Source organism: Cebidichthys violaceus, unplaced genomic scaffold (assembly GCF_023349555.1).
Source record: "Cebidichthys violaceus isolate CVI_PGR_0920_01 unplaced genomic scaffold, fCebVio1.0.p SCAF_1, whole genome shotgun sequence".
Lineage (NCBI taxonomy): Eukaryota > Metazoa > Chordata > Actinopteri > Perciformes > Stichaeidae > Cebidichthys > Cebidichthys violaceus.
The window spans coordinates 87,406-111,479 of record NW_027176262.1 but is presented as its reverse complement, the minus strand read 5'-3'; the positions used below and the strand labels follow the sequence as shown (position 1 = coordinate 111,479).

At 40.4% G+C, this 24,074-nt stretch overlaps 1 protein-coding gene across 1 annotated transcript in view; it reads right to left on the bottom strand.

Moving 5' to 3' along the window:
- LOC137866237 (alpha-2-macroglobulin-like) overlaps positions 1–16,066 on the bottom strand; it is a 29,800-nt gene extending 13,734 nt beyond the window's left edge. The window contains exons 1-18 of the mRNA XM_068702053.1: positions 15,983–16,066; positions 15,663–15,843; positions 15,095–15,251; positions 13,771–13,823; positions 13,358–13,378; positions 10,613–10,778; positions 10,445–10,529; positions 10,209–10,356; positions 9,726–9,843; positions 9,510–9,619; positions 9,260–9,427; positions 5,916–6,143; positions 4,745–4,808; positions 4,495–4,640; positions 3,529–3,678; positions 3,103–3,246; positions 2,911–3,004; positions 2,616–2,793 (exon numbers count right to left, since the gene is read on the bottom strand). Of these exons, the coding sequence (XP_068558154.1) occupies positions 2,616–2,793; positions 2,911–3,004; positions 3,103–3,246; positions 3,529–3,678; positions 4,495–4,640; positions 4,745–4,808; positions 5,916–6,143; positions 9,260–9,427; positions 9,510–9,619; positions 9,726–9,843; positions 10,209–10,356; positions 10,445–10,529; positions 10,613–10,778; positions 13,358–13,378; positions 13,771–13,823; positions 15,095–15,251; positions 15,663–15,843; positions 15,983–16,062 (2,291 nt within the window). The 5' untranslated portion in view covers positions 16,063–16,066. The remainder of the gene's footprint in view (positions 1–2,615; positions 2,794–2,910; positions 3,005–3,102; positions 3,247–3,528; positions 3,679–4,494; positions 4,641–4,744; positions 4,809–5,915; positions 6,144–9,259; positions 9,428–9,509; positions 9,620–9,725; positions 9,844–10,208; positions 10,357–10,444; positions 10,530–10,612; positions 10,779–13,357; positions 13,379–13,770; positions 13,824–15,094; positions 15,252–15,662; positions 15,844–15,982) is intronic.
- Between the last annotated feature and the right edge of the window lie 8,008 nt (positions 16,067–24,074).

Genomic DNA, 24,074 nt, shown 5'->3' with positions numbered 1-24,074 from the left:
CACCAAAGTTTTCCCCTTGGACTGTATAGAAAAACGTAGTTGTCGTGACGTTTCTCATTGGTTTGTGGACCCTTTGAAGCCTCAACAAACAAAACATTTTGGTAAAAAAAGAAAACTGGAGAAGCTGTGTGGAATGAGTCATGTGGTGGAGGGTAGGGTGCAGGGGTTAGCAGGTGAAGGCGAGTTTGAAGAGGTGAGTTTTGAGGGCTTGTTTGAATGATGATAGGGAGGGAGCCTCACGGATGTGGATGGGGAGGGTGTTCCAGAGGGGGGTGCAGCAGCTGAGAAGGCCCTGTCACCCCAGGTCCGGCTCCTGGTCCTTTGGTCTTCAGAGTGTTTGCACCGGCGGACCTGAGGCAACGGGTTGGGGCGTGAAGGGGGAGGAGGTCTGAAAGTTAGGGAGGGGCCAGGTTGTTTAGGGCTTTATAGGTGGTGAGTAGCACTTTAAAGTCTTTTCTGTATTTGACCGGGAGCCAGTGGAGGCTGCGAAGGATGTGTTCATAGTGGCGGGTGGAGGTGAGCAGTCGAGCGTCAGAGTTCTGAACATATTGGAGTTTATTGAGGATCTTGTTGGGAGAGCCGTAAAGGATGCTGTTGCAGTAGTCGAGTCTGGAGGTTATGAGGGCATGGATGAGAATTTCGGTGGTGGCAGAGGACAGGGAGGGCCGGAGGCGTGCAATGTTCCTGAGGTGAAAGAAGGCAGTTTTGGTGATGTGGTTGGCGTGGGGTAGGAAAGAGAGGGTGGGGTCGAGGATGATACCGAGGTTGCAGACCTGGGTGGAGGGGGTGACGATGGAGCCATCAATAAATAAATAAATAAACTAGAGATTGAGACGATAAACTCATGTTTACAATGTTTACTGAGGTAATAAATCAAGAGAGAAGTAGAGTCATTTTAGACTAGACTTCTATACAACCAGAGGAGTCGCCCCCTGATGGACACTAGAGAGAATGCAGCTTTAACAAATGTATTGGCTTCACTCGGCAGAACCAGAAGTTGATTTATTCCCTCAGTAAACATTGTAAACATGAGTTTATGGTCTCAATCTCTATAAAGCACGATATGCTTTAAGGCGGGACTACCTTGTGATTGACAGGTCTCTACCACTGCGTCGTCCGGTCTGGAAGTTGTCGGTGTTTTCGTCTTACAACTTTAACTCTTTCACAGTGTTTTTTTTTACCTTATGAAAGTTAATTGTAATATTTTGGTCGCCTAAAAATGTCTGTGTTCTCAGCGTTCAGTTGTACTTAAGCTCCACCCTCTCATGTCACTTCTGCTTGCAAAAAAAACAAGATAGCGACGGCCAAAATGCCGAACTCAAGGGGTCCCAAGTCTCTTAATTGCATCCCCGTTTCCCTCACTTGCGTCATTTCCTTGTGTCTTAGTCCCTCCCATCAGGGATGCATGGAGAGACGCAAGGAAACCATGCGAGGAGAGAGGAAATGAGGAAATATGTTTTAAGATACATGAGACGTCCTTTCCTCTAAAGCGCTGTTTCTGATCACAGCTGTCAGTCGGCTTTAACAGCTGGAGAGACTTTTGATAATTTTGTGTCTGTTCACATGATCACTGTACTTATAATAGTATAATAATAGTAACTAATAATACTAATAACTAATAAAGACACACAGTAATCATCAATGTAGAGGTGTTTTCTTTGTTGCCTCTTTAACAAACTGTGTTCTGTTTATAAGGGCAGGATCGATTTCTACCGACTTCTGTCTTATTTATATAATTATATTATATTAATTATATAAAGCGTTTGTACGTTTTGATATTGTGACTGTGACGTGATTATTAATTAACCCAGAATATGATTATGGTTTCTCTTGAACACTGGAATTAATTTATTAGGCTCCATGTTTCAGGTTAAACTTAAATGATAAAACTCATCAAACAGACACTCAGGAATGATCAGCCTCACGTGACTGAATGAAATGATGATCAATGATGTGAAAAGTGTTTTGTCTCTCCAGCTCTCTTTGACTTTAATTGTTTCCGTAATAAAAGTTATTGAGGGAAATATCAGGTTATGAAAAGACAAATCTTTCTAATAAATTAAGAAAGTTGTTTGTGGTCTTTTTGTTGTTCAGTCTACAAAGAACATCTATTTAAACCAGATACTGAATCAGAAAACATATCAAATATAAACTACAGTTTAATCTGATCCGTCTTCACTCTGGCATGAAACTCCAGTCAGTCCGATCGGCTGCAGTGTCCAATCACATAACTGATGAACAATGAGGGGGCATTTCGGCCGTTAAAATACTTCCTGCAAGACTGTTCTCGTGTGTCCTCGCTCATGGCTCCTCGGAGATCCCTCCTCGCTCCACGATCCTCCATCCTCCGATCACAAATAAGAGCATCGGGACGGCCATCAATATGGCGGAGCAGAACAACTTCCGGTTCAAACGAGGAGCGAAGAAAGGACAATTAAGAGACCTTGGGATGTACCCAAGGTCTCAAAACTGCAGTCCACAAACCAATGCGTGTCTATGGTAGAGACTGACCTCTGGTGGCGTGGCCTGTGCACCCTGGTGAACTAATACATTTTCCTAAGCGTCCTCAGAGCCATCAGGTCTGAGAGAAGGACTGTGGTGCAAAAAAAGCTCACCCCACTTCCACCAGGTCCCATATCCAGGTCTCAGGGAAGAAAGTCCGGACCGTCTCTATTGGTGAGTTATCAGGCGCGGAACCTGCGGAACCTGCGGAACCTGCGGGACCTGCAGCACCAACCATTGGTGTGTCCATTCTGGCTATGCTGGGAACAGCGTGATACCTGTAACTAACACCTGAAAAAAAAGCAGAACATAATCCATCAGAAGCAGAGAAAAACCTGTTTTTAATGCTGGTAAATATTCAGCAATGTGTCACTTAATAGAGCAAAATAACAAAACAAAATAAGTCACCATAGTTGTGGCCCTGGTGGAATTCTCTTCCTTTGTACTTGAGGCACGAAGGCACTCGGATTAGCAAGTTTGTTGCCATCTTCATCCCCACATTCTAGATAATACAACAACATACAGGCGTCAACTGAAATGTGCAACAGCAAAACATACTACAACAAACAATACAAAGATATTGTGCATTCACGTTTGTACCGCAAAAGTCGTATAAGCGTCCTCTGTCTGCACATCGGGCATCGGCAAAATGTATCTTCTCGGTCTCACGCGCAAACATTCCATGGAATCTTCAACCATATATGGAATGTAGGAGACTTTTGAGACGGGCAACAGGTTGAATATCTGAAGAGGAAAGGCATGGTTCAAAGCTGTAAACATTAAAACATTTGTTCTTTAAAGATCTGACAATTAGGGAACTTCATTTGTCTAAACAGTGCCTTTATCCTTCAGGCAGACTCTTCATATCGTCACATATGTGATCTAAACTTTTTCCATTTTCAAAATGTATAATGGACGACTGACAAGAGGGAGAAATGGAAGACAGATTGACCATGACAGGAGGAAAAGCTGATGACGTTAATGAAGTAAATGCAGATGGATTTGTGGTTTGACTCCAGCAGGTACCTTGTCTGCGTCCAGACTTTTCCCCGGCTCCTTGATGAGGATGCTCTGGTCGATGGCACTCACACCGCACAGAGAGTCGGGCTGGGCCGTCAGCTGCAGGGTGGTCTCCTCTCCTGGGACGGCCGAGGACGGAGAGAACTCCAGGGACACCTGACACAGAAAAGACACAGTTAGTGGTGGATGAGGCGTTATCATGAATCTCACTGCTCTTCCTGGCAGCATTCAAGCGCTAGGATTTGGCGCCCGTGCTCGCCGAGGTACCGTAACCTGACTTTTTGGGGGTCCAGTGTTCTGACCGATGAGCTATCCCGACCCTGACTAGTCGAGTTACTAACCTTAACCAATTGTCTCCGCCACAACCAGCTACACTGTATTACCAAGAAGAGCAGTGGGATTCATAATTATGCGTATTTGACAAGCTATGATCTTTTCAACATGACACAAATGTGTATTTTACTCTAAATTACTGGCCTTTTCATTGAGTCGCACCTGCATCGCCTGCAAAATATCAATATCACGGTTTATTTGTTTTTCCTAAAATGTCAATATAAATGCTTCTTGTAGGGCAAAGCACTGGTATGGCAACTGTGAGGAATGATTTCAGCCATCCTGAAGTCAATGTAAACTGTCAAATATTTTTAATTATATCTTTTTACATTGTTATCGTCAACTAACGTTTTTTTTTGTGCAGAAAACAGGCAATTCACATGATAAGGAAATAAAAGATTGTATTTTTACTGAAACAATATCTTGTCATGAGTAGTTTTCATGATGTATTATAATCTGTTTAGAGCTAGGAATAAATCATTTCTAATATCTATTTTATATTCATGTGAAAACATCTCCTTCAAACTACTGCATTTATTCAAGTTTATCACTAAATCTACATTTCCCATATTACATTTGATATATATTTAATATACGGTTTGATTGAAGAGCACGGTGACATCTTGAGCTCACACTGACCTTGTGACCGAAACATTTCTCGACGGGGAAGTCTGCATTGTTGGCGATCACATTCTCACTGGGGAGGATGGCGTATGCCACAACTTGGATGTATGGAGCCATGTGAGCAGACACCATCAGCTTAAAGGACACCTCGCCCTCATTCACTGAAACAAACAAACCAACTCATATATGAACCACCATCCCCTCCATTCAACAATAAAACAGAATTATTTGCTAGCTATAAAGGGTAATTTTATTTTTTGCTCACCTGAATTTTCTTGCACGACGACCCGTTGAACTCCTTGCATGACGATGACTCCTCGGGATAAGGCCTGCAAAACAATGAATAATGTAGAAAGAAACTAATTTAACGGTAGATTTCAGCTGTCTGCTGTTATTAAAGGACAAAACAGTGAGTAACATTTAGGGGGATTAATTGGCAGCAATGGAAAACAATAGTCATAACTGTGTTTTAATCAGTTGTCTAATCACCTGAAACTAACAATTGTTATGTATTATTTAGCTTAGAAAGAGCCATTTATATCTTCAAAGGGAGCGGACGTGGTCTTCTACAGAGTCCACTGTGAGGAATTTAAAGTTTAGAAGCATTCCTAATATGTTTTGAAGCACTGCTAGTGGTGGATATTTTATGTCAATGTTTACTTAAGGTTTAAGCCAAAGGTATAATTATTATATAATATGTTTGCTTGTAGAAGTTTTGAACCAGGGAGTGTGGTCATTTCATGCATTGAATGTATATTGAGTGTCTGTGAGGGGGGTTTGAGGAACGTCAGAAGGTGTGAACATGCGGGGGAAGTATACGTAGTTGACTGATGTGTCTGCCCAGGACAATGGGTCAAGAGCCATTAGACTTCAGCCAATCGTGGAGCAGATCGATAGGCTGAGGAATGTGACTCTTGGGAGACAAAGAACTGCAAATCCCAGGAGAGATTCAGACCTTCTCCTGACCATGATGAAGATATACGTATCTGTCTCGTGGCCCGGACGGGGCGTCACTTTCATGAAATTAATATGTTTGTTTTGTTATTAATAGTGTACTTCAGTTTGTAATTGCTTAGCTTCTGTACTAATTAATTCTTTTGATTTGATTTTAACTTGGACCAGCTGATTTTTTGGCTCTGCTCTGCTGACAAAAGATGCAGCAGTAGGAGACATGCGGCCACCCTTTGTCTGCGAGAGAGTTGAAACCCTAACACCGCCATCTTTGCACCGCCATGTTTCTACGGAAGCCCGGGTAGGGACAAACTAGCTCTAGTGAGAGACTTTCGTGTTTTATGTTATCAGAAGGTAGAGATGCGTTCAGAAACCTGGTATCAAAAGGGCATAAGTGTGTTTTCTTTGAGCCAGATGTCAGTTATCAGATGTTAAAAGTCATTGTAAAACCATCTTCCCCCCATTGTCTCTCATATTTCACTCACCAGATACATCACATCCACGGAGCCCTGGGCTTCTCCTACCACAACGTATTGGATGGTGAATTCTTCTTCTGTGTCACATGGAAGTGGGTTATTATTCTGCTTCACCTTCAGGGAGCTGACTGTTTGAGTGTGTGGAGTTGAAGGTCGGACCAACGACACGGTGTGATCTCCAGCCTCGTAGTACGGCGTTCTGTAACCGGGGTAGCCATATGTCGGCAAGCTGCTGACCTAGATAGCAGAAAAGAAACTCTGTAAAGGAGCTCATAGAGGCAGAAGAAAGTTTTTACAAACAAAGTGAATGTTAAGGTTTAGAGATAAGTCAAGCCCCTCCCGTTTGACCACCATGGGACCTAGTTTCTGGAAAAATAGCAATGGTAGTCAATGGTGAGAGACAAACAATTATTTGATCCTGTTTGAATTGTTCATAAATTACACGTATGATGTTTATCGATCTAAAAGATAATTTTGCACGTCAAGAGATTAAAGTAAGATAACGTTACATTTGGATCTCCGGTATCTGTCCTTGTGACAGCGGAGCTGGATCAGTCTGTTGGAGAAAGTGCTCTGCTGTCCCTGCAGTAGGTGGTGGAGAGGGTGATCCGGGTTATCCAATATGGATAATAGTTTCTTCAGTGTCCTCCTCTCCACCACCTTTTCCAGACTGTCCAGTTTGCAGCCAATGATGGAGCCAGCCTTCTTAACCAGTTTATTAGGTCTGTTGGTGTCTCCGGCTCCACAGCGTTGATGTTGGCCTTCCAGCTCAGTCTGCTGTCGATGGAGACACCCAGGACCTTGTACTCCTCCACCATGTCCACGTCCTCTCCCAGAACTCTCAGCGGTTTTGGAGCCGTCGTCTTCCTCCTGAAGTCGACCACAATCTCTCTGGTCTTAGTCACGTTCAGAAGCAGGTGATTTCTACTGGCCCACTCCACAAAGTCCTCCACTACCGCCCTGTACTCCTCTTCCCGTTCGTCCCTTATACACCGACCACTGCAGAGTCATCAGAGAACTTCTGCGGATGGCATGACCCCGTGTTGTATTGGAGTATTGTAGTGGTGTACAAGGTGAAGAGGAAGGGAGACAGAACAGTTCCCTGTGGGGCTCCAGTACCACTGACCACCGTGTCAGACAGCACACGGCCCAGTCGGACAAACTGTGGTCTGCCTGTGAGGTAGTCAGTGATCCAGGAGACGGTGGACTTGTTAACCCCCACCACCCGCATCTTCTCACTCAGCAGCACTGGTTGGATGGTGTTGAATGCACTGGAAAAATCAAAGAAACTGATTCTCACAGAGACACCGGTTCCATCCAGGTGCGACTGAGCTCAATGCAGCAGGTAGATGATGGCGTCGTCCACTAACACATGAGGCTGGTATGCAAATTGCAGAGGGTCTAGTGGATTTCACCTGCGGTCGGAGGTGAGCCTCTCCAGCACCTTCATCACATGAGATGTGAGGGCAACTGGTCGGAAGTCGTTGAGGCCAGATGGCAGCAGAGGTGTTTATGAGGTGAGGTGTGTGGAGGAGACAGATGGGGGCTGTGAACTAAACTTATTGAAGAAACAGTTTAGATTGTTTGCCCTCTCCAGGGAGCACCCTGGTTGTCTCCCTCCAACCCTGAAGCCAGTAATCTGCTTCATCCCGGTCCACACCTCCCTCACATTGTTCTGCTGGAGTTTGGCCTCCAGCTTCCTCCTGTAGGAGTCCTTGCACTCGTGGAGGGGGGCAGTGTCGAAACCACGCATGCTGACAACAGGGGTTCCACAAGGTTCGGTCCTGGGCCCTCTTTTCTTCTCGCTCTACACAACATCTCTGGGCTCTGTTATTCGCTCGCATGACTTCTCTTACCATTGTTATGCCGATGACACCCAGCTGGTCTTGTCATTTCCTCCGGTGACACCCAAGTGGAGACACGCATCGCTGCCACCTCAAGCTCAACTTGGACAAAACCGAGCTACTGTTCCTCCCGGGGAAGGGTTGCCCGCACCGGGACCTGTCCATCACCATTGATGATACCGTGGTGACGCCGACTCGGACTGCGAGGAACTTGGGTGTGACCCTGGATGACCAACTGTCATTCTCAGCAAACATTTCATCCGTTACACTCTCTTGCAGATTCCTGCTCTACAACATCAGGAGGATTCGCCCTTCCTCACTGACGAGACGGTGCAGGTGCTCATCCAGGCTCTTGTCATCTCCCGCCTGGACTACTGCAACTCACTACTCGCCGGAGCCCCGGCGTTGGAGAGTCAGACCTCTGGAGCTTGTCCAGAAAGCTGCAGCTCGCCTGGTGTTCAATCGCCCCAAGTTCTCCCATACAACTTCCATTCTCCGTTCTCTACACTGGCTACCTGTAAGAGCTCGCATCCAGTTTAAGACTCTAGCCTACAGGGCAGTAAAAGGAACAGCTCCTTCCTATCTCCAGGCCATGGTCAAGCCCTACACCCCTGCCCGACCACTTCGCTCTGCTGCCTCGGGGCGATTGGTTGCCCCCTCGCTCAGAGGTCCCTGTGGCCGATCGACCCGGTCACGGCTGTTTTCTGTCCTGGCCCCACAGTGGTGGAATGAACTCCACTGACGTCAGGACAGCAGAGTCGCTGCCCATCTTTCGGCGCAGGCTGAAAACCCACCTCTTCAGGAAGTGCTACCATGAGCCTTCCACTTAGCACTTATTGTATTCATACTAGCTTGTTGCACTTATTGTATTTGTATTACTTTTTGCACTTACTGTTTTTGTTTGTTTCTGCACTGTACTTTGGCTCTGAGTTATGCTCAGCTTCATGCTCTTAGATAGATGTTTGTTTGGAAAAGGAGATGCACTTATGACTTCTGATGACTAGTAGTTCTCTTGAATACCTATGTCGAATGTACTTATTGTAAGTCGCTTTGGATAAAAGTGTCTGCTAAATGACTGTAATGTAATGCTGAAAACGTCACATTTGGAACATAGCTAAGTTAGCTAGCTAGCTAGTAAGCCAAGCTAACGGCCATGTTAGTTGGGGACATACATAGTTGAAGATGTTGCTCACTGAGTGGTTTCACACGAAACTAAATGTTACTACGACAAACTGAGACTTTCTTGACAATCAAAATTATCTTTTAAATTGACAAACATCCTATGTGTAGTTAATGGCCGAATTCAAACTGGATCAATAACATATATTTCTTTCGCTGTTGACTACCATTCATATTTTCTTTCCAGAATTAGGTCTCATTGATAACACCGGAAGGGGCGGGACTTTGCCTCTCTATTGGCACTGCAAACATTTCCAATACGGCTACTTGCTACGATGACGGCACCGTCCGACATATTGAGAAACCAGTGTAGTGCTACTTCTTACTTACGCGGAGTTGGATGTCCCCTTTAAGTTCAGTCGTGCTGAATGAGAAAGTGGCGACTCCATCGCTGTTGGTCGTGAGATTCTGCAGCCGGCGTGTTGACCAGCTTTCACCCTCGAACAGGTACAGCGGCATGTCGGCAATGGGCGTGTTGTTGTAATGAACCGCTTGAATCTGTTGGAAGCACAGAGTCGTATCACAGAGAATACACCGCGTCTAAAATCCTGACAAAGAAGTGAAGGCCACATGCTCTTACTTTTCCCTCCACGTTTGAGCCTTCGTCATAAATCTTGGGCGTGTCGGTGAAGGACAGCTTACCAACGACATATGAAATCCTTATTCTCTGCTCTTGTTCGCGTGAAATACCTGTATAAGAAGCCTCCACGTTACAACAACTGTTTCATAACACGGCAGTGTAAATCTCTCTCTCTTTTCCACATATAAATATGATATAGAATATTATATGACTTGCCTGTGCCCTCCTCTTCCACTTTGGCCCGGATCCGCAGGTCATCTCGCAGCGCCTTTTGCGAAATTCTTGTGAAAGTTGACATTGTGAAGATAAACGTGGCGCAGCCTGCTTTGTCCGTCTAGAACGAGCAATGAAATAAGATCAAATACAATGAAATAAAACAAAGGGGCATTTCAAACTTACCCCTTTTAACACCCTTGTTACTCCTTAATATATCAACTTTTAAACTGTATGTTTAAAAGTTGATGTATGCATACTAAACACATGCAACACATGTAAATACACTCACACACTTTCACACAAATGTCCAGGGGCCCCAGCAACGACACCTGAGGAACCACCTGAAGCTTATTTAAACCATGCAGGCTTTAAGAAACTTCACCATTGACTTCACTTTTTAAGAGCTGAAGACTGCTGTCTGGGTCAACCCTTATATGCACCTTTTTTATAGCAGAGATGAGACTGTAGCCATAGCAACCGTACCTGCTTTGTCTCCTTGTGGCATGGGGCGACCACGTCAGGGATTCCCTGCGGATCTTCAGGGTCGATTGGAGTCCTCCTATAGTAGTAATTTAGAAGTCGGCACATCTCAACTTCAACACTGCCTGGAACAGCTTGTCCGAATGTGTACCTGATGAGAAGGACATTCATTCACTCACCAAACTGGACCAGTTTTAGAATTATTTAAGAGTGTAACGCGCAAAAGAGCGCTTACTTACATTGCACATACTTCAGCTTTGATTTCCTCCTGATCGATACTTACTTCAGCAGATGCATTTATCTTTACGTCAAATTTAGGCAAAACTGGGGACAAAATGTGTTTATTAGCATTCTTGCTTCATTACAAATGGATTGAAATGGAAAGTAAAAAAAAAGAAGGAACTTACCGTATTTCTCCACCTTGAAGTTGTGATGAATTTTTTCCGACCCGATTGCCACAATAACTTGGTACATCCCTTGACGGGCCTCAGAGTTCAAGTCGTATGAAAGCTGCAATATCTTACTGTTGGACGTTTGATTCAGCCATTGTCCAATCCGGTTGTCGTCAACATCCTGTCAAATAAAAGTAAATGTGAAGAACATAAATTTATGACAAACATAAGGACCTCATTTCTTCTTCTCCTTCAATGAGATGGCAGAAGAAACTAGGCCATAAGTTTGGTGTAAAGTTGTATTTTGCATTTCAAATCACACTTTTACGTCTTCTAACATACTGGTAGTAAAGGTATTGGAACGCACAGCATGTGTACTCTTTGTTTTCCTACTATTTAGGGCCCGAGCACCGACGTAGTCGGAGCGGAGGACCTATTGTTATTCTAATGTTTATTATTACTTTGCCAGTTTCATCGCAAAAAGGTGCTTGGGATACTGGGAATGTTTGGAAATTTGGCACGCAAGTCAGTTTTTGCGAAAATTGCTGTCTGATTGGGGTGTCCAGCTGCGGTATGAAATATTGGCTTGATAGCGCCCCCTATTGAGTAGCCCCAACATTGGGTTTCACCTAGCTCTATGAAATTTGGTAGGTATGTGTAACGTGATGGACGTACAAAAAATCCTCTTGGAGTTATTCACTAAACCAAACAGGAAGTCAGCCATTTTGAATTTGATGACGTTTTTTGACCGTTTCAAGGCGCCATGCTTTAACAAATTCCTCCGATTGACTTCAGATTCGGTCAGTATCAACATCAAATTAGTTTAACACAAATGTAAGAAGTTCATAATGCCAGTTCATGAAGCTTTTGATGTTTCGTGAAAGGCCATTGCCGTGGCGACGCATTCTTCGCTATGAAAAACGAAGGTGTTTTTGAGGGGCTAAAAATGCTCAAAACATAATCAAACTTGTCACACATTTAAAATCCTGAATGTAGTTATCTGATGTGAGTTTAATGCTTCAGAGTGGCAAGTCGGCTCAATAGCGCCCCCCTAGAATATTTTGACGATGAAGCCCTCGCAGTACGTTTCACATAAAATTTGGTAAGCATATGTATCACATAAAAAAAGTCTTAGGGGTCTTAACCCAACTGGAAGTCAGCCATTTTTAATTTTGTATGAATTTCTCGTGTTATTTTTGCAATTTCCAGGTGCTGTACTGTGAACTCCTCCAAGGGAATTAACCAGATCAACTTAGAATTTGGTCAGAACAATTTAAAGACCTTTGTGATTAAAAGTTACTGAAAGCATTAGGTTTCATCAAACAACGTGGATGTGGTGTGGCGGCCATTTTACATGGTTCGCCATCATCCATCAAGCTGTTGTAACTCAACTGTACTTTGTCAAAACTATCCCAAACTTGACATGCTTGATTACTGTCATGACTTTAGGACTTCTGCATACCAATATTAACTAATAGTCATAGCGCAACCTACTGATAAGCACGAACCTAAGCAGGATTCTATAATTACAGCGGCCCAAACACTGAACTTATTAAAAGGGTTTGTGGGCACACTATGAGAAAAAGACATCTCTGATCTAAATATGTGCAAACTAAGATGCTTGGAGAGCAAAAGTTAGACAACAGTGGTTCTCAAACCATGTCAGTGGGCATTAGTATAAATGATCAGTCCAGAGCTTCTACATGAGGATCAGGTTAAGTGTTACAATGAATGCTTCACACTATAATCTAAAGTTACAGAAGAGCTTAAAATGAAAACAGTGTTAAATTAAAGTGTTCAAGTAAAAGCAAATGACACTACTGTTCTGTTAACTTTCATGCAAGTCCAAATACAATCAGCAGGACACTGCAGGGAGTTGAACCCCATCCCAGTAAACTGACAGTCTGTTATGTTTCAAACACTGAAGCAAATTCACGCACATTCATTTTCTTAATGGTCTTAACAGGCTTACATTTATGATTGTATCGGAGGTACACTCAAAACATTTGAGACTTAAGACCTGGCGACATGATCTTGCTACGCTGCTGGTTGACGCAGGAAATACCGTTTAACTTGTGCACGCAGTGTATGATGGTCACAGAAATGCATTGCCGCGTCAACCAGAGTCCTGCCAGTACCCTCGACGTGCGTGAAGTTGCGAGGACCCGATCAATGCTGCTTGCAGCTTTAATTAACTATTTGAAACTACTAGCCTAATATTAGTGCCCAGTTACAAATATATTGATATCAGTGTATTCTGTCTTTTGCAAATATGCAAAGAGAAATTCCTGCAAAAAAAAAGTATATATAATATTATTAATATCAAATCCTTTTTAAATCAAGTTTAATGTATTTGGACAAAGACATCTTAACTTAAGGTCCACTTACTAGCTGTCATTACCTTGTCTAGTTCATGCAGTGACGTTAAACTTGATAAACTAAATGAACTTGATTTAAGAAGGTTAACAGTCAATTACAAGTAAGAAAGAAAATGCAGACTGTAAAAGAGGATTTTCAAAAAAAAATGTTTTCTGTCAAACACCTCGTAGAGTTTTGGATTTACTCTCACATGTTGACATCACAGATTATAAAGCAGTTGGTGTTTTTATGAAAATCAACATGTTGAATTTCTAAAAGACAAACAAGTGAACTGGACCATCTTGCTTTAAGGTATTCATTTACAGATCAAAGTTAAAAACAACAACTTTTAAATCTAATATATTGTGTATTAAAGTGTGGATATTTTCCTATTAGTCTTACCTCAATTTCGATGATATTGTACTGCAAAATAAAAATAAAATGGAGATTTGTTAAAGCTGGTTTGCATCAGAGTCCATATGAATTCAGCTGAATGTAAAAAAACTGCACAACATTTTTCAATAAGAAATCAGTGGTGTTTCCCAATCCACATAGATTTACTGCAAACACAATCTTCAGCTCTTTATTCATGATTTGTAAATATAAAACGTGGGACTACATTAACATAAAAACTCCTCAAAGTCTCTGTCATTCAGTTTTACCTAAAGGGCCGTGGCTGTACTATTGACCCACAGCACATCGATGTCGATCACTTCATTACATAACTTTAAAACCTGCACCGTTATCTAACAGTATCACTAACACTGGTTTTGTGAATGAGATCTAAAGAAAAGAAAGACTGTGTAAACTCTCACCAGCCCGTTGGCAGGTCTCAATTTGGAGTCCAGTGTGATGACTCTGAAATGCACTGAGAGGAATAAAGAGAGATTATTCAACATGAAGCTTTTGCAGCTCTTTTACAGCAGTGTTAAACATCCTAACAGGCTAGTAAAACTGCTCAGAAATGATATCATTACTGTTGAATTCACAAGTTAGTAAAAGCGAGAATCATTAGCTATTAGCATTTACGTTATTCCCTCTGTTGTCTGCCATAAAACTGCAAATATTGCAAATTTAATGAGTGGAAAACCTCCCTTTCAGCTCATTATTAGTTATCAGTATCTAATAACCTGGTCACAGTCTTGGATTTTAAACTAAATTGGTGATGGATTGTTTTGTACAGAAACTGGTGATGATGAAAAACATCAATCTAAAAGTAAGATACTATACTAAGTTACAATTTTATATTAATATTGCAAAAAGTGTAACATAACTAATATGATATCTTAACTGGTGCAGCAATAAAACAGCGAACATTTCATATAAGCTAACGTAACTTTTTTCATATATGCTAACCTAATTGTTTCCATAAAAGCTAAAGTTATTTTACATACATGCTAACCTAACTTTTATCTTATGAACTAATGTTGATTTTTCATACATACTAGCATCAAGTTCTCCATATGAGCTAATGTTACTTTAACTTATATGCTTAATATAAGCTAATGCTACTTTTTCATAAATGCTGAGGTACACATTTTTTATGAATGGAAATATTATTTATATATATTAACTTAACCTTTTTTCACATGTGCTAATGTTATTTCTTCATGTATGCTAACATTACTGTTTACATATATGCTAACGCAACTTTTTTCTATTGTTTTTCTATGAGCTATTGTGACTTTTTACATCTATGCTAATGTACCTTTTTTCATATTAGCTAATGTTTATTTTTTTCACACATGCTCACAATAGTTTTCCACGCTAATATTTCGTTTTTAATCTGTGATTTTAATCCATACTGCCTGTTGAAATTCTGGGGCACACACAATTAATTTCTCTGTATTTTAATCAACACATTTTCAATGAATTAAGCTAATTAATCAAATCTTGAGAGCACACACTATTAATTTCTCACTACCTGTGAGAGTTAATGTTGACATGTGACATAAAATACAAAAAGTTTCAGGAAAGTAAGGATGACTGCTGCATTCATTTAACTCCAAACAAGCAAGGTGCATTATTTTCTACCCTGTGTTGCACTCACATCCCAATTATTATTAAAGGGAAATCTGTCTATATTACAGTATAGTACCATATTGTATACAACATCATAGATCATCAACTCAAGGTTACCTGTTTGTCCAGGGAGGTAGATTGGTTTATCTGTTTGGACGAATGTCTTTGGATGATAAACTTTGATCAGGACTTTCCGGACTTCTTTTGAGTAAAAAGTGTCGCCTCGTACCTCCACCTCAAAATTCTGCACTTCTTCATTCTGCCCTAAAGGAACCTGTGACAAAACATATTTTACGAACACGGTGAGAACCTCTTACTCTCTCTTACTGAAGAAATAATTCAGGAATATTTTGTGTGCTTTTGTTTATAAATCTGTGTGTGTACTATATGTGTTGCGTAATCCCATTGAGGTTCTAATGTTGTATTTTAATCAACACATTTTCTATGAATGTTGTGGAAATGAGCAAATAAATAAAATCTTGAGAGCTCACTTTAAATTGAGTGTTATGTGGTAACGTAACTTTTTTCATGTGAGCTATTGTCACTTGTTTCATTTATGCCAATGGAACATATATTGTACATGTTCACACTAACATATTTTTTCTAAGCTTCTGTGATTTTAACCCATACTGCCTGTTAACATTCTGGGACAACCAATTCATTAAATTAAATCTTGAGAGCTCACCTTAAATTGAGTGCAGATATGAAATTCTGTGTTGGACGTCCGCGTAAGGAGGGTTGTAGTCGCCTCTGAAGACTTCAGAGTGACGGTCATGACCAGAGTCTCATTGGGCTGCAGGAGACTCGCACAGAATTTGGTCTCAGCCCCAGCTTCAAGAGTCGCAGGAATGGCCACCATGTACTGCCTACAGCCACAGAAACAAACAGTAGAGATCTTATTGGATCTGATATGGAAGAAACTCCAAAACTGGCAGCAAAGTTTCATGTTCAATTAAATCAAAAACACGCTTATTATTTTTCTGAGACAGTTTCAGGTAAACTTACGGTCCTGCCAATGCTCGACCCACACAGCTGAAGAAAACACAAAGAGTCCACGTCCACATCTGAATCCCGGGGAGACCCATGGTTGACTGTGATGATACTAGGGAAGCTGAGTCAGCATCTTTTAAATAGCCTCCAAGACACCCGCCCCTGCTCCACACCCACACACTCATCATCATGCAACCCTTCACTGATATTCCAGGTATCCCATGAGTCAATCATTCATAGACTTTGTGTTGTTTAACATAGAGCATAAGACAGACTGCAATTTTAAGGACTTAATCAGATCCCCACTCCACCTATAATGATGAAAATGTCTTTTTTTCTACAAAATATTTTGTCATATTGTTGTACTTTCTCAAATTAAGACGTTGCACAGACCTTTTTAGCATTTTTTTCTGTGCGTTCTTTGCATTGGGGACACGGGGTTAAATTGGGCCGTGGCACATGGGCCTCTTCTGTGTTACCATCAACAAATCCTTTTGCCTGAATGTTGCCCCAAAAATATAATTTTAATATATATGACATATGTATGTAGCTAATATAATGTTTTTCATCAATGTTAATGTGACTTTTTCATATATCCCAATGTTACGTTTTTATATATGCAAACTTCGTTATTGTTATGTGCTCATGTTAATTTGTCATCAATGTCATCATAACTGTTTACATATATGCATATGTGACTTTTTTCATATAAGCTAATGTTACTTTGTCACATATGCTAACGTAAGTTTTTCTCATTAGTGCTAATGCCACTTAAATATTGCAGTTGGTAAATATGGAGCTCATTTCATTACTTTATAAACTGCTGGGTAGTTTAATCTATAATAACAAATCATGATTTATGATTTAGACATTTACTTTTATATGTAAATAAGGTTCCAGAGTGCGTAAAAAAATATTAATATAGAGCTTGTTTATATTATCCATCCTTATGCCAGGAGAACAGGGCAGTCGTCACATATTCTCTTCAATCAATCAGACCTGTTACCGTAAGTTTTGCAACAGTGCCCTTTACCCAGCGTGGGATGTTTGATTTTTGTCCTGCAAACAGCTCTTAACCTGACGATAAAGTAAGTAAACATTTGTGAACTGATAAAAATGAGTTACAACACAGTGAGAAAAGTGCTTACTGTTTAAAATTGGGCAACAATAAGACTAAACTTTTATTTTTTGCATTTGCACAAGACTCAGGCATTGGCTTATATATATATATATATATATATATATATATATATATACAGTATATATATATATATATATATATATATACGTATATATATATATATATATATATATATATATATACTGTATATATATGCGTTGTATGTAACTTCTTCTTATATTAATTGTAGGCCTGTCTCTAGATAGTTTCCATCCTGCTTGCGATATGAATTGACTCGTTCCTCTTCGAGAGTCTTTCAAATGATTCCTTTGCGAATCTAATGTCATGACCTCCTTACATTTTGTGAGTGACAAATGTGCTTACTGTTTAAAATTGGGCAACAATAAAACTAAAGACTTTATAAAATATAGGTGTTGTATGCAACTTCTTGTGTTAATTGTATGCAGGCCTGTCTCTAGATAACAGACGGCCCTAGGGAAGATCTTTTTATAGTGAATCATCAAAGACATTATATCTCTATTAGTGTTTTATTCCACATGTGAAGTTGAATGAGTGAGCTTGAGCTGCTCCTAAAGTTAAGGACGGGTTGCATGCAGAGGTCAAATGTCATGCATGTATCTGTATGTATGACGACTTAAATAAATGTTATTTTATTTTGTAAAAAGAAAATGCTATTTTGACCACCGTCCTCTCAGGATATGTAGAACTGCATCACAAGCTCAAAATTAAAACTTAATTTAAGTATTCCACAATTACTAAATATCTCCACGTTCAAGACATCTTAATGATCTCAGATATTTAAGGCATTTTACTGACTTCAATCTTGACAAATCCAAATGAGAGGATGAACAATAGATGTAAAAGTGTAAATGTGTTAGAAATAACAGCTAGAAAAGATAAAAGTGATGCGTGTGATTTTTAATTAAAGAACCTTTCCTCAACTTAAAAACCAACATTAAAACAAGTTCCATGTTTGTCTAGTTGATCACAACTAAAAGCTTTTTGTCAGGAAACTAGTGAGGTTTTGTTCGGTTTGGAGTGAAGAGAGTGTTGCTGAGAAAACAACAGCGCCACCTACAGGACGACCAGCTTCATCAACAGAAAACAGAAAAAAGTCATGAATGCTCGTTTATCACAAATATACACAAGCAGACATGAAACTACAAAAGATACATGTATCTTTAAATGAAATGGAGAATTAATTAAAATGTTAGTGGGAACAAATCAGTCTTCAAGCTGCAGATGAAAAGAAAAATTTAACTTTCAGATTAAAAGTCTCTAAAAAACCGAAGTATTCTGCTTTAATCCGTGTTTGTTAGCGTTTAGCCTTTAAAAACTGAATCGCATGGACGTCTGGTTCCGCCACTGAGAGGATGACAGGTTAATTCTCGAGCTCCCTGATGATTTTGTGAAATAACCCCAAAAAACTGTAGTTTTGTCAATCCCAGTGCAACTTTTGTTTAATAATGGAGAAAGGGGTTATTACTAGAAGTTGGATGACCACAAACATGACAGAATATGATCCCGAACTGGGACAAGACAGCCGAGGCAACTCTCCTGGTCCATATGCACATGGCGAGGATAACTCCGAAGATAGCCTGCAAAGCATTCTCAATGAACTTCGGGACTTCAGAAAAGATAACAGGGTACAACTCACTGACATTAAACACGAATTGAAGAGAGCAAATGACAGACTGGACGAGGCAGAGGAGAGAATAGATGAAACTGAGACTGTGCTTCAAGCAACATCAACGCTAATTAAACGGCTAATGCAGCGCCAAGCTAATCTGGAAGCCAGGCTGATAGACCAGGAGGGCCGAGCAGTAGGGATAATTTAAGGATTTACGGAATACCCGAAGATAAAGAGGGCACCGACATGGCTGGCTTTCTGGATAACCTGCTGAAAAACGCGCTCGACCTCCCCCGTGACAGAGACCTCAGAATAGAACGGTCACACCGAGCACTGGCACCAAAGCCCAACGGGCCGCAGGCAAAGCCCCGATCGATAGTGGTCAAGTTCGGGAGTTACCGGACGAAGGAAGAGGTGCTCCGGAGAGCATGGCAGAAAAAAGAAGTCTCTTACGACAATGCTTGCTTCTACGTTGACCATGACTTCCTCCCCAAAGTGCTGAAGAAACACGCTGAATACGCCGAAGCCAAAAAAGTCCTGAAAGAAAAACGAATCAAGTTTCAGACACCGTACCCTGCAAGGATGCGGGTCTTCTACGATAATGGGACTCGGCTGTTCCAGGATGCTGCAGAAGCGACGAGAGACATGGCCTCGCGAGGATTTCCAGTGACAGTGATGAGGTCCTCCGCTGCTCCGGACCAAGAGGAGATCCGGCTCCCGGTTACCTGCCAGGTAGACACAACCCTAAAAACCCCGCCACTCTTGATACAAGGATAAACTCCATGAATTCAGAAGGCGATCCCCATGACAGGACACTGATGATTCTTCACACAAAAGCAGATAAGTTGTAATGGACTCCTGAGTGATACTTATTCTGGTTGTTTGCCCAGAGGACTGCCCTGGTGTTCTAAATAGGCAACTATTCCTACAAGTTTAGTTTCTGGTTAGTTAAAGCAGTCGGGACTTGTTAATTAGCTCATTATCCATGGTTTATTTTATTTTCTTTTGTGTGGATTTTGGCTAACATGCGGCCACAATTTAGGGCCCCACCACTGACGCGACGTGGGACTTTCCCTTATGGGGGCTTTGACTTTATAAAGTCCTCTAAGGCTCATTTGAAACGAGCCTCTACATCAGAAATGGCTGTTCTAAACCGTTCCGGTGATGTTCTGTTAAAAGCTGTTTCTCGTTCTTTGTTCTGTGTTTGTTCCTTGGGAGAGATGTTTTCAGTATACAACTTGTATGTTATTAGGGATATTGGGAGAGGTTGCATCTGTGATTATCGATGTTTGAAACAATGAATAAGAACGTCCTTAAGGTCATCTCATTTAATGTGAAAGGGATTTTAAACCCAGCTAAGAGAAGTCAAATACTGTCAAAAATGAAAAAGGAAAAGGCAAATGTTGTGCTCTTGCAAGAGACACACCTCATCAAAACATGAAAAATTGAAGAGAATGGGGTTTTCAAGGGTATATTATTCATCTTATAAATCAGGCCGTAGGTGAGGGGTAGCAATTTTAATATCACAAAAAGTATCATTTGAATTACTTTCAAAGGTAACAGACAAGGAGGGGAGATATATAATAGATGGAGTTACAATACATTTATGTAACATTTATGCCCCCCCTGGAAGTGATTTTTGTTTTTACAGAAAGACATTTGATTTAATGATAGGGGCCCCAGGAATTGTCATATGTGGTGGAGATTGGAATATCCGTCTTAACCCAAAACTAGATTCATAAAAAAATGTCACCACTACATCGTTGCATAGAAAAATGAATGTTCTAATGGCAGAACTGGGCATATTAGATCTATGGAGAGATTTTTACCCTTCAGGCCGTAATTATACATTTGACTCATGCCCCCATGATACATACTCAAGGATAGACTATTTCTTTGTGCTAAAGAGAGATCGCCATAGAATGCATAGCTGTGATATTGGAAGTATTGATTTATCTGATCATGCACCTCTGTTCTGCACGGTGCATGTTAGCGATAAGGTAGGAAAACACTGTGGAGGTTAAACACAAGTATCTTAAACAACCCGCAATTTAAGACCCAAATGAGAAAGGAAATGAAAAAGTTTCTGGAAGAAAATGATAATGGGGAGGTTGATTCAGCTATAGTATGGGACGCCTTTAAAGCAGTCATCAGGGGGAGAATTATATCTTTCTGTGCCTATGCAAAGAAAGAAAAACAATTACGACTACTAAACCTTAATAAAGAATTAAAGGACCTCGAGACGCAGCATAAAAGAGAACAAAAGACAAATTTGTTGACAAAAATGAATAAAGTCAGGAACAAAATAAATCTATTATACTCACAGGAAATTGAAGAAAAAAAAGATATTTACAAAACAGAAATATTATGAGTCAGGCTCAAAATCAACAAAACTTCTGGCAAGAAAGCTGCAAAAAAAACGAGCAGATAACACAATATACAAAATAATATTTTGGTTTCTAAAACTATACATTATAAGGAAGATGAACTACAAAATGCCTTTAAAAAGTACTACAAATCTCTATATACACTACCACGACTAGAGGGCGGGCAACAAATTAACGAGTTCCTCAATTCCCTCAACCTCCCCGTTTTATCAGAAGAACAAAATCAGATATGAACAGCAGCGGTAAGTGAGACAGAACTAAACGGCGCCATCTCCAGGCTTAAGGCGAATAAGTCACCCGGTCCGGATGGCCTTCCCTAAGAGTGGTACAAGGCATTTAGATTTGAGCTATTATCAAGCCTTCTTGGGGCCTGCAATATAACTTTAAAAAAATGCCAAAATGCCTCCATCATGGAGCGAGGCAGTGATCTCTGCTATCCACAAAGAAGGAAAAGATAAAGTGGAATGTGGATCTTATAGACCAATCTCGGTGTTGAATGTTGACTACAAATTATACACAGCCATCCTTGCCAAAAGACTGGAAAAGATCCTTCCTCAACATATACACAATGACCAGACTGGCTTTATCTCACAAAGACAAACTCACGATAACATCAGGCGATCGCTGCACATACTGAACCACATCCAACAGAATAATCTTGAAGCAGGGATGCCCAATTTCTCCATTGCTTTTTGCACTTTATATAGAGCCTCTTGCGCAATGGATAAGACAGACAGAAAGTATCAAAGGCATTTGTATAAATGGATCAGATCACAAGGTGGCCCTGTATGCCGATGATATCTCGATCTATTTAAGTACCCCATCTAACTCCTCTTTTGAATTGATGAACCTACTAAAAACATTTGGTAGATATGCAGGATATAAACTAAATCTGCAAAAAACACAAATTTTGACTTTTAATTGTACACCTCCAAAAAACATTAGAGAGAAATTTCACCTTAACTGGGATAGAAACTCTTTGAAGTACCTAGGAATACACATACCAAGAGATATCTCAACATTGGCAGAGATAAATTACACCCTGCTCTTAACAAAAATTAAAGATGACATACATCGATGGAACTCTATTTCTTTCCTCGGACTAAGCCATAGAATCGACTCTATAAAAATTAACATTCTCCCACGATATCTGTTCCTATTTCAAGCAGTTCCTGTAGAAATTCCCGCAAAACAATTTTTTGAATTGGATGAAATCATTTCAAGATTTATTTGGCAAGAGAAAAAACAAGGATTAAATTTAAAACTCTACAACTCCCAAAAGAGGAAGGAGGAATGGCTCTACCCAATTTTAAGGACTACTTCTATGCTGTCCAGATTAAACCCTAATTAACATGTGTAGCCCAAGTTATTGTGCAAGGTGGAAAGATATTGAACTCTCTATTATGAATGATCTCCCAATTCATGCAGTATTGGCCCACAAAAACTTGGGAAAACTTATAGACAATTTACAAAATCCATGGATCAAATTCCATCTAAAAATCTGGAACATGATGAGAGGAGAATATAAACTAGATCATAAACTACAAATACTTCAATGGTGTGCCTATGATCCGGGGTTCAAACCAAATCAAATGGATCATAGATTTAAATCTAAATCTTTAAATAACAACATTCTACTCTCTGACAGAAAAGGGACAACTAAAGGACTTAGAACAACTGAGGAAAAAATATTCTGTTGAAAAATCTGATTTTTATAGATACCTCCAAATACGCAATCATTTTGAACATAACATTAGAAATACAACAGACCTTGATGACCCAATACTGAGAATATTTCTCGGTGCCTCCCAAAATGATTCAAATAAGGGGATTATCTCTAGATCCTACAAAGGCCTGATGACAAAACAATCCCACACTGCAGTATATGTTAAGGAAAAATGGGAAAGAGAACCTCTCAATATCAAACGAGGACTGGTTAGATGTGTGTAAATTTCAATGGAAATGCACCAATTCTCACGTGTGGCGGGAATTTGCGTGGAAGTGTGTTATTGGTTTCTTTATTACATATTTCCAAACAGGGCGTCCAGATGAATACCTGTTTGGCATTTTAATAACCGCTTGTAAAAAAGTGCTCACAAGGCGCTGGCTGCTTCCTGAGCCCCCCCGATACAGGAGTGGATAGACACAGTAAACAACATCTGTTATGGAGAGGATTACTTGTTCCCTTCGCTTTCAGAGAAACGTGTTTATTCAACTGTGGGACAAGTGGGTGAGACACGTAAAACCCTACGAACAGATTTTGTGGAATAATGAATGAATGACCCTGTAACGTTGATTTAGTTTAGCAAGCCCCATCGACCTCTATTGCTCTCTCTCACGTACCCCGTCTGATGTTTTTATTTGTTTATGTGTACACTCTCCCAAATTGTACAAAGTTACCCAATTTTGAAAAACTGGACGCCATATATGCTGGCGCGAATGTATACTATGTAATCTAAGCTACTGTCCAAAAATAAAAAATTACAAAAAAAAAACTGCATCACATAATTATGTTGACAAAGCTGACGAGTTCTATTCATTAATAGAAAGAATAACGATTAAAAAGGGGTCTTATGGCTTCTTAAATATAAGGAAATATTATAAATCCTTTTGTTCTTGTGACAAACTGCAGCTTTTGTCTTATTTTATTTTATTTTCTTCAGGGTATTAAAGTTACTACAAGGACCTTTTCATTTTTGTTGTTTTTGGCGGTCCCTGTGGACAAAAGTGGTAGTGTAGTCCCTTTAGAAAACCTCTCATTTTATTTTTGATCAGCATCAACATGGTTTAAGAATAGTCACACATTACGGCATTTGTTTACCACTTAACTGCTTTTTGCAGTATTTCTGTGTGTTTATGGGGGAGATACCAGGATTTAATGGGACAATATAAAAGTTTTCTTTTTGGGATGATATGAAACAGTAGAAAAAGACAGTTTTAGGAGCCACA